This window comes from Cynara cardunculus, assembly GCF_001531365.2.
Source record: "Cynara cardunculus var. scolymus isolate 2C chromosome LG 5, CcrdV1, whole genome shotgun sequence".
NCBI lineage: Eukaryota > Viridiplantae > Streptophyta > Magnoliopsida > Asterales > Asteraceae > Cynara > Cynara cardunculus.
The window spans coordinates 31,841,580-31,855,693 of NC_037532.1; the positions used below are offsets into that span (position 1 = coordinate 31,841,580).

The 14,114-nt window shown below is 31.2% G+C and overlaps 2 protein-coding genes across 2 annotated transcripts; one reads left to right on the plus strand and one right to left on the minus strand.

Moving 5' to 3' along the window:
• Positions 1 to 3,003: 3,003 nt before the first annotated feature.
• LOC112513277 (60S ribosomal protein L26-1-like) lies at positions 3,004 to 3,696 on the plus strand. Its single transcript, XM_025119495.1, has one exon. It carries the CDS (start codon positions 3,035 to 3,037, stop codon positions 3,482 to 3,484), a length of 450 nt encoding a protein of 149 aa, XP_024975263.1. The 5' UTR covers positions 3,004 to 3,034; the 3' UTR covers positions 3,485 to 3,696.
• A 6,124-nt stretch (positions 3,697 to 9,820) lies between these two features.
• Positions 9,821 to 10,213, minus strand: LOC112513000 (keratin, type II cytoskeletal 68 kDa, component IB). Its single transcript, XM_025119123.1, has one exon. It carries the CDS (start codon positions 10,211 to 10,213, stop codon positions 9,821 to 9,823), a length of 393 nt encoding a protein of 130 aa, XP_024974891.1.
• Positions 10,214 to 14,114: the final 3,901 nt, after the last annotated feature.

The window sequence follows — 14,114 nt, forward strand, 5'->3', positions numbered from 1 at the left end:
GGATTCTCAAGAAAAACCAAAGAGTTTTAACTCCCATCCTATAACTTTAATAATTTAATTTTAAAATATACTACTATAATTTTAATTAATCGTTAAAAAATATTAATTACAGAAAATAAACGGGCCGGACGGGCTTGTCCATATTTATTTTTATATTGCCCATGTCCGCTCGTTAATTTTAACGAACAAACCCGGGTCCATCCATGTTCTCAATAATCGTTGTCCAAACCCGTATTTTCTAGCGCTCGAACGAGATGAGGGGCTTTTTTTCTTCTTAGTAACAGTCTTACTCTATAAAATGACTTTTTGAATAAGCTATTAAGGTTAGGAATCGACGAATAGGTTCTGAAAGTCAGATCTGGGCTGTTCGGGGGAGTTGTGCAAGAGGGAGCTGTTGCCCTAGTCAAAAGTTGAAGCAGTTAGCAAATAGTTCTTTCCCAAAGAAGCATTTAACCATTCTCCGATCTATGTCATATTAACCGATTCACCGACATTAGCCTCCGAAGACATGATCCATAGTAGTCCCGTCCATGAACAACTCTAGTTCTTCCCATTCCAAAAGTCTTTCGATCTAAAGGCAGTTTGGAAGCTACAGATTCCATAATATTGCCAGTGGATATCTAGTCCTCTATCTTACATGATATGCCATTTCTTTAACTTCTTACAAGTAAACAAAACCAATATTAAGGGTTTTGTGAGAGAAACAAACAAAAGGAAGGAGGATGAGAGGTGTCACGAAAATGGAAGTAGGTATTGTTAAGTCGCAAAACCGAGTCCCCTTGCATAATCACACCGTTCCTCTATTTGCCTCACAATATTCTATTCTTCTCTTATGTTTTTTTTTTTAAAGTTTCGTAGGAAAATTGTATGTTACTTCTTTTCTTTTCTTTTTCAATTTCGGGCTTTTCATTTTTGTTTAATCTCGTTCTGCTTAGGAATATGTTATTTTATTAACATACTTGATTTGAAACCTAATATTTGAACTGTTTTCATAAGTTTCATCAGAATTGAAATCAAATATATTACTAAAGCTACATTTGGTCCATTTGAAGGAATATGAATGAAAATGGGAATAAATATATTCATTACGTTATTTTATATTCCATTATATTTCTTTATATTGTTTTTTTTTGTAAGGGTGTCCGGGCCAAAGCCCGACTAATCCCCGGCAAATTTGGAGGCTAAACATGGCCCCACTTAAATGTCGCCAACACTCCCCTCCCAGGGCTCGAACTTGGGTTCATGACAATGTCATGCCCAAGCCTTTACCACTAGGCTGGAAGAAGGTTTTTGACATATTTCTTTATATTGTTGATGTTTGTTTGATGAATATATTATCAAACAAGACATTCACCAACAACATCTGTATAGTTGAAGAGATCTGCATTTTCAGACCAAGAAATCATCAATACGCAACTTTTCCATCATCAATACATTATCTCCATTCTTTATCATAAAAATCGTATCTCCATCTCCAAGCTACCAACAACACATAACATCCCTAATTTCTCTCTTTCTTGAAAAAACCCTAATCGAGTAGGAGAGAAACCATCCCTTATTTCTTTCTTCATCAGAAAACCTTAACCGAGGATAACAAAAAATCAGAACATATATATTACCTATGTGAAAATCAGAGGAAATAACAAATTGATGTGATAAATCGAATTGAAATCTAGCATCTGAAATTGAGACAAATCTTCGATCTGATGAAGAAAACCGAGTTCACATTTCTTGATCGAGATGGAGAAAACCCTAACTGAAACATAGATTAATCTTCAAAAAACTTGATCATCAAACGAGATTTGTATAAGATTTGAGGTGTAGAAAAAAATAGATTGAGAGAGGGTAAGGGAGATGAAGATACGTCGAGGAGGATAAGGGGAGAAGAGATTTGTATCAGATATGTTGATTACTTCTATTCCTCCCAAACTGGGAGGAATGATTTTTAATCAAATCTATTATAATGATTAATTGATTACATGTTACCAAACACCATTTTTCATTCTATTTCCATTCCTTGTTTAAACCAAACACAATCAATGATTATCATTTTCATTTACTACTCTTTAATACCCCTAACCAAACACTCTCTGATTAAATTACTAATTAGTATGACAGACAAATTTTTTTAAATATTAATGTCTTAATAAGAATTTATTTGTAAGTACACTTTTATAATAAAAATGCATGTAAGTATAAATATACTAGAAGACTACTCGCGCAATGCAGCGCGATATATCTCGACTTTAATGTTTTGTTTTATTCCGTCTCTGTGATGTTTTAATACGGTTTTTATGTGGTTTTGAGAAATGGATAATGTTTTTTTAAATAAAATATAAATTTGAAGATATCATAGAATTTCGAAAAAAATATATATCAATATTAGTATCAAAATAACTATTTAAAAGTTACTATTTTTTGTGTAATTTCTTTAATTCAATTTTTTATTATAATTTAATTTAGATTTAATAACGGAGTAATTTATTTTTGATTTAATAATATATAATTTTTTATAAGGATAATAATTAAGTATTATGTTAAAACTCAATAATTATCTTAATTATATTTTAGATTTTTTACATTTAAAATGAAATGTTTATCTTGTATTTGACTATGATTATCTGCAGTTAGTTACACGAATTCAAACATGAAGCTTTAATAAATTGTACTTACGCACATTTTGTTTGTAACCTTGAATTTTAAGTAATATGCATCAATAAATAGTACTTCAAGCATAAAAAATAATTTTCAAGAGTTTTTGTCAAATGTTTTGTAATATAGTATAAATTATATTTAAAAAGTTATATAAAAACATTATAATTTTTATTATTGTGATAGTTGAATATTTTGAGATTTGGCCCAAAACGATTGATCCATCATCAAAGCCCAATAAAAGAAACAATCAATCCACAAGGGTGTTACCGTCATTTCACACACTTAACTAACCCTAATTTGCCAAAAGAACGCCATATATTTCATCTCTTTGATCGCCGTTTAATCCCTTCTTCCCCAACCCTACACCGCCGTAGCAACAATGAAGTACAACCCACGAGTCACCAGCTCCCGCCGCAAATGCCGCAAGGCCCACTTCTCTGCTCCGTCGAGCGTCCGCCGTGTGCTTATGAGCGCACCCCTCTCCACCGAACTTCGATCAAAGCACAACGCCCGATCCATTCCCGTCAGGAAAGACGATGAGGTCCAGGTTGTTAGGGGAACCTACAAGGGCCGTGAAGGTAAGGTGGTTCAGGTGTACCGCCGGAAATGGGTCATCCACATCGAGCGGATTACTCGTGAGAAGGTTAATGGGCAGACCGTTAACGTTGGAATCAACCCCTCTAAGGTTGTTGTCACAAAGCTGAGGCTCGATAAGGATAGGAAATCGCTGCTCGATCGTAAGGCGAAGGGTCGTGCTGCTGATAAATCGAAAGGAAAGTTCACCGTTGATGATGTTGCTGCCGGTGCACCTCTCCAAGATATCGATTAGGTTATCATTTACTTTTTTCTTAGCTTATCAAATTCCCCATTTTTATATGTTGTTTCAATATGAGAACCAGTTCTTGGAGTTTTATGCGTTTAACGGAATCTGATTAGTTTGATGTGGTTAGCATTATTCTGTTTTACGAATCTAACTTGAATCTTGTCTTCGTGATTGCTGTTTTGAATCAAGTGAAGTTGGTATCACATTTGAGTTCATTCATGGGATTCTTGATTTGGTTATCAGTAAATAGTGATTTGTGATGAACAGATTGTTGTTTATTTGATTTCAGTGGATCAGAATCATAATTAGAGCGTTGTGGGTTCATAATCCAATCTAAAAGTGTTCTAAATTTGGTCTGAAAACTAGAATTTATGATGCCAAATTGCAAACTAATCCTCTTAAAGGTTTGAAATTATGAGATGCTGCTTATGCCAAGTAATTGAAAGATGATTTCTTGATATACTTTTTGGTTAGGTGTTGTTCAATCACTTGTTTTACTGCTTATTGAATTCAGCTTTTTCAGTTTAATGTTTAGCTCGAATTTTTGCCGTTCCTCTATCACAAGAGTCTGCTATGTGTTTTCATGATTTTTAGTTGTATGATGAACTTAATAAGGTCCCAAGATTAAGATGGTTATGTGTTAGGGGCTGTTTACAAAAATGTTCACCAGATAAGCACCTACCAGCAATAGTGACCATCTCACTTACCTTATTGGATAACAATTCCATTCATCAAACCGGATTGTTGGTAAGCACTTATCGGGTAAGATTCTTGGTACTTGTTATGCTCACGTGTTAGGGTGAGTGATACTGGATAAGTGCTTGGTAAACAACCCTTTAGTGTCCATAACTTTATAGAAGTTTGAGTTGGTAACGGATTGAAGGTTTTAGCAATCGGTGTTGTTGCTTGTTCATGAAGCTTAGGATGGAATGAGAAAGTGTGGAATGATTTAAAGGTTTGTGTGGATTGATTTATGAATAAACCAAACAAAACCGACCTAGTTTATCCACACAGAGGTAGGGTGTAGGGTGTATGCAGACCTTGCTTATACCCCAAGGCGTAGAGAGGCTTTGTCCGTGAAGACCACCGGTTTACTAACATGATTTTCATCAATTATAAAGCTCCAGACTTTGTTTTCTTTATTCTGCAAACTAGTGTTGTGTAGCCATTTTTGTTGTGGCTGTAGCTTTCTTTCATGCTTAAATTGCAGGCCATTGGGATGATGTTTTGTGGGTGTAGTTCACCTTCAAACCATGCTGAAATCTTGTTAAAATTTTGAGAGATATCACATAAGAGAGGAGAAATATGAGGGGTTTCTTTTTAGTTGCTTATGAAGTTTTGATGATCCTGAAGTTGAATATGGCAATTAGGGGTGTTTATGGGTTGGGTTTTTCGGGTTGAAAATATTTGAACAACTCAATCTAATGCTTGCGGTTTTGAAAAATCTTAACTCAACCCAAATCAAAGTGCAATCCAATGTAACTCAAATTGTACAGATGGTCGGGTTTATATTTTGGTACATCAAAATAATTTTCCAACTTTTTTCTAGTCTACTAATAATTTATTTTTCATAATCAATTTGGTATAACTTATTCATACTTCTTGAATCTGAAGTATTTATTACATTCAATTATTTTTCTCAACTTAGGAAAGGTTCAAACAAGAACACCTTCACTTTACGAGAATACTTTTTTACCATAAACAATCACATGTGATACTATTATTTCAATACATATGATACACATGCGTCAGTAAATCAGAGACGTGGACGACTTTTGACGCGATCTAGGTTGTAGGCCGAGTCGCCCTTAAATCACTAAGCCCCCTCACATGTTCAATCACATGTGATAATGTGATATATAGAACATGTTATAATGTGATACTAAATCATAGACGCAGATGACTTTTGGTCCGACCTAAGTCGCAAGGCACGACTTCCATACACCACCAAGTCCCCTCAAGTGTATTATCATATGTGATAAAGATGTTTTCGTGTTCTCGTAAAATGGAAGTGTTCTCGTTTGAACCTTCATTTGTATGTATATGTATATGTATGTATGTATGTATATAGGGTTTGGCTCACGTGAGACCAGATTGTTTTGTGAGACCACTTTTTTATATTTTAAACTTCACAACAAAACATTATGAAATTTCAAATGTAAAAAAATGGTATCAAGGGTCTCACAAGAATAATATGTTAATACGTGATCCCAAATCTATGTATATACGTATACATGTATTTTTGTGTACAAGTTTCAATTATATCCAGGTCTCTTAATCCATACAAACCAAATAATTGAGAAAGATAGAAGTTATAAAATTTGATTCACTCTTAGGTAGATATTGTAATTTTGTACCCATTACTTTTGTTGTGTCATGTTATGATTAATATGTTGAGACATGAAATACAAGGACTTATTATAACAATGCTACACTTTTGATTAAACTTACAAATAACATCTATTGATTGACTAATATAATTTGGAATGGATAATTATGGTCGATAAATTTCAAACATTTGAACAGTTAAATGTGTACAAATTAAGATTTCGTCCTAAATTCATGATTCGACTTATCTTTATACTTTTTGATAACTGTTGACGAATAAATGAAATATGATAACAACAAGAGACTAGTTATAATATTTCTATATCTATATGTTTCTGAAAAGAAAAGGGTTTCTATTCATTCCAGATGTGGTCTGACATGACATTGCATGATAAATATCTTTAGGTTTTCATACAAAGTTGAATAGCACAATTTTGTACTTGATGTTCGAAAATATTTTTATCGACATATAAACTCATGACATCGAGGGCATAATTATAGGGACATAATATACCTATGCTGGTGGCATAGTTATGGACACTGGTGGGCATGAAATGACAAGTCATAAAAAGGACAGAGTTTCACAATATATATCTGATGATAAGAAAGACTAATAATATTAGGCTTTTTTAAGTTGTGCTTTAATCGGGCATGGAAAAAAGGTGGCGTCATCAGATTTTAAGGGGGTGTTTGGGATTGCTTATAAAAATAACTTATTGACTTATTCCGTGTGACACTCGTAATAAACACTTTTGAGTATTTGGATAAACAACTTATACCGGTGTCAAACTGGTAATAAGGAGTTTTTGAAAAAGTTAAACTACTGTGACTTATAATAAGTTGATAAATGCTTTTGTAGAAAAGCATAAGTTGTTTCAAATAAGCAATCCCAAACACCCCCTAAGACTGGGCATAGGTGTAGCTTGGGTTTCTTCGGGCAAGGTGTACCGATCTATAAATGGTGGATTTTGATGTACACTAATAGGGCAAATTGCATGAACATGTAACGTACTTTGTTCTAATTCATATTTGGGATAATGATATTTTCAAGTTTCAAAATGTTGGTAGCTAAGATGGAACGTCTCAAACATTTAGGTATCTAATTTATCTGATGACCTGAAAATGCTGATTCGTATCAGGTTATCAGTGACGTGTCATTAACTATTTTATATTTTAAATGCCAACTAAACAAAATTATTCCACATCATTAATTTTTAAATGTAAAATTTATGAATTCTTTACGAAAAGACAAAAAAGTTTTTTTAATATACAAAAAAATTGATCTAATTATTTTTTAAGTTTACATTTTTTAAAATGATTTGTGTGAGATTTTTCTTAATGAAAAATAATTCTAAAAAATATTTTTTTTATAATAACAAATATTTTTAAACAAAATTATCAATTATTCACATGAGTGAGCAAATATTAATAAATTAATAAATAAAAGTGATTTTTTTTATTTATATAAATTTCTTTTTCATTTTTTACTACAATTTTATTTATGTTCGTCTTAAAAAAAGCTAACAACAAACCATCTCGAAAACCCTAATTTCCCATTATATACGCCACCAATGTATCATCTTAAATCCTCATGAACGAGTACATGAAACCCACTTCAACCCTTGTAAACAGAATCACCGTGATACTGTCGAGAAGAATTCTCGATGGCCAAATCTCTCGTGATGTTTCGGTTTTCTCCGGCAAGAAGAAGTCGCAATCTGAAGAAGAAGAAGATGAGACCCCATTAAAGTTTGAATGATTAGGCATCTCGATTCCGGCGAAACCAATTCAAGCTCTGGTCGATTGCGAGCATGATGAGTTCCAAAATAAGAAGAAGAATAGAAGAAATAAAGCAGACGGCAAAGACTACATTGACGAGACGGAAGTGATTGTGAACTTGTTATTTTGAATCTGATTGTGTACGTGGTTGAATGTTCATGCTATTCATATCCTTGTAGTTTATGTTTTTAGAATTTAAAATACAATTACTACAAATCTAATATAAACATTTAAAACCAATTTTATGTAAAAAAAAAAAAAACTATATCATTTGCCACATCAATAATTAATATTGAGTGACATGTTATATTATCGGTCACATCCATCATGGTAACCTATTAAACCGGTTAACTAGATACTTGCAAGTTTGGGATATCACATCTCAAGTACCAAAATAAAGGTTTTAAAAGTACATTACCTAAAATAAGAATCAAATGAAAGTACTTTATATCTTCATGCAATTTACCATACTAACAAGGTAAAAAAAAAAAAAATGGTAAAAGGAAGCTAAAGAAAGTTTAGAATAACCAATTAACTTTTCATTTAAAATGATTTAGTCGCTAAACTTTTTTTTTGAATGGTTTAGTCCCCTATAGTCGATATCCACTGTTGTCCCCTACCATAAATCTCTCTTTTTTTGATCTGTTTTTTTTTTCTTTCAATTCTCCTTATTCACAACAATTAATGAAACATACATAGACATATAAAAAAGAAGAGGACCACAAAACAAAAAAAACCATAAAAAATAGTGAAGTCGATGGCAGGGGCCAACATTGGTGATGAGCGGTGATAGAGAGCAAACGATGATAAGGCAATTAGGGGTTTGAATGACGTAGGGTTAGGAATGGTAAGACCGATTTAAGTTTTTTTACTTTAAAACTTCCTAGACGATTTCAGGTAGGTTTTTTTTTGTTAAAAGAATGTAACTAACCAAATTTTAAAAGTTTGATAATTTATTTATTTAAAAAAATTCAAGATCTTAATCTATACTATATAATAAAGCATTTGATAAAAACTCTTAAAAATCATTTTATATATGAATTATTGTTTATTGATGCATATTACTTGAAATTCAATATTACAAGTAAATTGTACGTAAGTACAACTTATGAAAGCTTCATTTTTGATTTCGTGTAACTAACTGCAAATAAATATAATCGAGAGGATAAACATCTCATTTTAAATATAAAAAATTTAAAATATTATTAAGATAATCATTGAATTATAACAAAATATTTAATTAGTATCTTTATAAAAAAATATTAAACGAAAAATAGAAAAATGTATTCAAGAAATAGATAAAAAAGAAATTTTAAATAGTTAGTTTGATACTAATATCTATTTTTTTTTCAATTCTTTATGATGTTTTCATATTTATATCTTATTTAAAAATAAAAACATTATTGTTTTCTCAAAATCATATAAAGTCGTATTATAACATCGACTGAGACAAAAAAACACAAAACATTAAAATCGAAATGTATATCGTTGCATTATGCGAGTATTCTTTTAGTCATTTAAAATAAGAAAGTTTAATGCTCATTTTTTTGTTTAAAAAAGGTTTTAAGAACTAAACTATTTAAAACAAGAAAGTTTAAATTTATTCAAAAACATTTAGGGAGTAAACCAATTCAAAATGAAAAAATTGCTTGGGCTTTTTGGACTTTTTCCATTAAGTTTTGTATGGATAAAATTTTGTATGAATTGGTCTGTTGGTGTAGATTAGAATTTTTTTTGTTTAAGAGGTTTTTTAATAAATGGAAAGAGTATATTTTTTTAATTGATGTTTGAAAAAAACTTGGCTTTCTACGTAAAGCTATTTTTATAACAAACATTTTGTATATGGTTAAAGATAGTATAATATCAAAGAGTGATGTGTAACTTACCAAATAGTTAATATACAGTGAGTCCAGTTAAGTTGTGATTGCTTATTTGAAATAACTTATGTTTTTTTTTATAAAAGTACTTATCAACTTATTATAAGTTAGAAGAGTTTAACTTATTTAAAAACTGTTTATTATCAGTTTGACACAAGTATAAGTTGTTTATCCCACTCAAAAATGTTTATCACCGGTGGCACACCGAAATAAGTCAATAAATTATTTTTAAAAACAATCCCAAACACCCCATAAACAGTCAATAATCATTTATAAAATCGAGGCAAGGTAAAAGTTCTCTTTGATTCATCAAAATACGAAATTACACAATTGGAAACAAAATCAACAGCTGTATGAATCAGAGCTGAATTAACAATCGCTTATTCGAATCTGAATGCGGTTTTACTATCCGGGATTTCAGATTTGCCCAACTAGATCCGAACCCGAACCCCTGCCCATACCCAAACCCTACTCCAACGCCGCATCCGATACCAAATCCAAACGCCATCCTTACATGATTCCAGTCGGAACCCCCAAACCCCACGCCGCCGACCAGCCCTATTCCCACTCCAGCGCCGCAGCCGACCCCTGCACCGGCTCCTGGACCCAGGACGGCTTCTTCTAGTTTAGAAGTGTTTTCGTGGAGGAAATCGGAAATGGAGTAAGTCTTTTCAGCATTGGTGGTGAGCTTTAACCCCTTCCATTTCCACAACGGCGGCTCCGGCTTCTTTGTCTTTGATGGGTACACCATTGATGTAACTGGAATTAGGATAAGGATTGGGGTTCATTGATTTTGACTATAGTCGAAAATTGGATTGGAATTTGGAGGAGGTAGGTAGTTTATTGATAAGGTCCGTTGTCTTATGCTGCTATTAATATATTATAACACTACAAATCTTCGGCCCAATGGGCTTTAACGGCATCTGTAACTGCTAAATTGTTGAATGAAATAGTCATAGGAGTTGAGTTTATAAAACAAAACTATAAAGTGTTACTATAGTTTTACAAAACTCTTTTTGGCCTTTCAACAAGTTTTTTACGTCGTTTTTAAATCAAGTGTCATATTAACTATTTTATAGAACAATTTTGAGAAGTTCTACAAATTCGTCTATTTATAGGGCACTTGTGTTTATATTACATTTTTTTTAAATAGTGTCGTATAAAATAACTATCATGACAATTTATTTTAAAAGCGTCGTAAAAACTTGTTAAAATACCAAAAGCGAACACTTTGTAACACTTTTAAATATGCCATTTTTTTGTTTCGTCCTATAAATTTAAGTCTTATAAAGTAGCATATTAAAACGTTTAGACATTTTAATTGTCCTATAAACCTAACGTTATTTTAGTGAAATCCTCTAACTATTAGCATTTTATTTGCATCAAAGTAAAAATATCAAATAAATGAGTATTTAGATTGATAGATTCGTCAACTAAGTATCCATCGATATCATTTATATTCTTCGGCACATTTATTTGTTGTTACTGCAAAAAGATTTCAATAAATTTATCCTTTTAGATTATTGCCATCATCAATTGGTGGTAAATCTCTTTTGCTAACATGTATACTATACATATAGCTAAAAATAAATACAAACATAAACTCTACAAACGTTATATAAAATTTTATACAATATATATATGGGTTGGGTTCGCGTGAAACCAAGAGTTTTTCGTGAGACCCGTAAGACCAATTCATGTTCATTGATCAACTTTATAAGCTAATGATCTAATGGTCTAAAGTTGCAAGGTGACAATTTTGTAATTATTGAGAAGTCTCGTGGCGTTTATATTGTTCAGATCTGACGATTGTAAATCTAATCCAAGGGTTGAGAATTGGTCTTACGGGTCTCACGAAAAACCATTGGTCTCACATGATCCCAAGTCTATATATATAGGGTATATTTCAAATGTCATGTCCATTTGTACAACCCAATCAATTGAGATATTTATAAAAATGATAAAAGTTCATTTATTTATTATGATTTGAATATTTATAGAAGATGACTAATGTTCATTAATTATGATTAATACTTTATATTAGGAAACAATCAAAACTTTTATGAAATCACATATTCATCAAATCTAATTAGATGATTTAGATTAAGTTGTATTGATTGTACAAATGTAAATGATTGCATAATAATCCACCTCTAAAAATATAACATAATTTTATAAATTTTTTTACATAAACATGTTTGGCGACATTATATACAAACGAATAATAACAAATTTTTAAGTATTATCCAAAAAATTTAAAAATAGAAACTCATAAAAAGTATTAATTGTTAAACACGATTAATTTTATTTCATTTTCAAGTTATTACGTATAAACATGTGTTGTCATTAGAACGAGACGACGTACAAATTCAAGATTGAAGGGTAAATTGGAAGAAAAATATTAAAAGAAGAAAGAAATAAAAGTAAGATTGGGACAATTGTAAATAAAAAATACTCGTAGGAGATTACTAAGGGGCCGTTTACTAAACGCTTACCCGGTAAATGTTTATCGAGTAATTTTTCTCACCGAATGAACATGACAAGAGTTAATAATCTTACTTGGTAAGAGCGATGATAAGGATGAATAGTCTTACCCGGGTAAGCGCTTACCAGGTAAATTGATGCATATGATACCGTTTTGATTTACTACAATCTTATCCGATAAAAATAAATTATAATGTTGATTTCTACTGATAAGTGCTTACCAAGTAAGTATTTGGATAAACGACTCCTAAAACTTTTTATTTAATAGTTGAGGTATTGAGTTCAATGTCAAAAAAACATTGAACCCACGACCTTAAGGAAACCAAATAATGCCCAAACCATTCTAGCAATCTCATACTTGTGTTTTATTTCATGTCTTAAAAGTATATAAAAGCACACTTCAAAATTAAGCGATTACACAATCACGACAGGTAAAATTAAGATTTTCATTACGAAGGGACGATCTAGCGGGTGCCCATGTACCTCCTACTCTGTGAGTAGGTCTGCCCCTGATATTACACATAGATATAAATAAAAAATTTATCCAAGTTGTATATATATTACCGGCAGGTAGGGTTGTGTTGAGCTAGGCTAACCCAATTTCAACCCTCTTAATTAACGGTTTAACATCTTAACAGTTTGTCGGGTTGATGGTTTAACGGTTTAGCAGGTTAGACTTAATTGAGTTATTAACAAATTAGGTTGGATGAGTTAAACATTTATAGATTTATAATTTATGTATTATATAAAAAACAAATAAATATAGAAATACCGACCAATGAAACAAAATAAAAACGAAAAGACTCCTTGTAACCAAAGAATACCGAGATAACATTCCGAGTCTATATACAGTTGCTTGATTTTAATTTTATCAGATATGAAAGAAAAATCGCTTGAAATTTTAAAATGCAATAAAAAGAAAAAAAAAAAAGACTTTTTGATGCATCTAGAAGCTAGGACCGTGAACCGGTCCGGACCCCCCACCACCACAATACCAAATTGAAAACGATGTCTCGCCGCTCTCAATACTTAATTCATTGCGCTACTTTTTAACATTTCAATACAAATTTCTACCACTGACTTGGAAATGCTGACATATGTTTTTTTTTTAATTTTTATAACTGATAAAAGTATTTTGTAAGTTTCTGATTAAAAAATATAAAGAAATAATTTTTGTTTTACAACAGGAATTCTATATTTCTCCACCTTTTTCATATGACGACACAACTTAATGCATTTATTTTATATATTAATGCTTTATATCAAGAATTACTTCTTTACTAGACTTTACCAAAAATATTAATTCTGACACAATTATTTTTAGTTGAAAACGGTGCTTGGATTTTGGTTAAATGGAAATAACCTCGTTTTTTTTCAAACATGTCAGTAGTAGCTTATTAGTATTATAGAAGATAGGGATATAAATTATAATCGTAAATCAGATTGATTAATTGGTTTGCTTGGTTTTTGGATACATAGATAAGTGTTAAATTACAAAAGTATCAAACTGATTTGTTTGCTTGAGAAAAACACAGTCAAATATCCAGTACAAAGTAGAGGAAACTAATATGGACGCAAAAAATAAATTTTAAGAACATCTTCTCTACAATTTTCTTGAAAATAGAAAACTAAAAATCAAAATCTCTAAAATAAATTACAACCATCTCCAACAAATTCTCTGTTTTCAAGATTTTATTATTAATTATATTACTTAAATATTCTATAATTTTGTAATCACAATATACTTTTTAAAAGTACATATATAAAATGATATTAATCCAACCCATATAGTTGGATGAATAAAAAAACCCGTTTCTCTCTCCCCTCTCTGGATTTTTAGAGAATTCTTTATATTTGGAATTTTTTCTTCATGATTCTCTGTTTTAGAGAATGAGATAGGGAAACTGTTGGAGCATTATAGAGAATACAAAATTAATTTTCTCCGTTACAGAGAAACTGTTGGAGATTCTTAACGTGGACGAGAGAATGAGCTCTCTTCAAATTATTTATGGAAAACCCCCGCTCAAATTCAACAATAAAATAGATATAAAATAGAACGGTACTTGTCAACACACTATGTCATCGAGGATTAACTATGTATTACTTATTTCATTTGTATATCTCAATAAATATTTAGCTAAATGGGCAATTGTTGAATCCTGCATTAA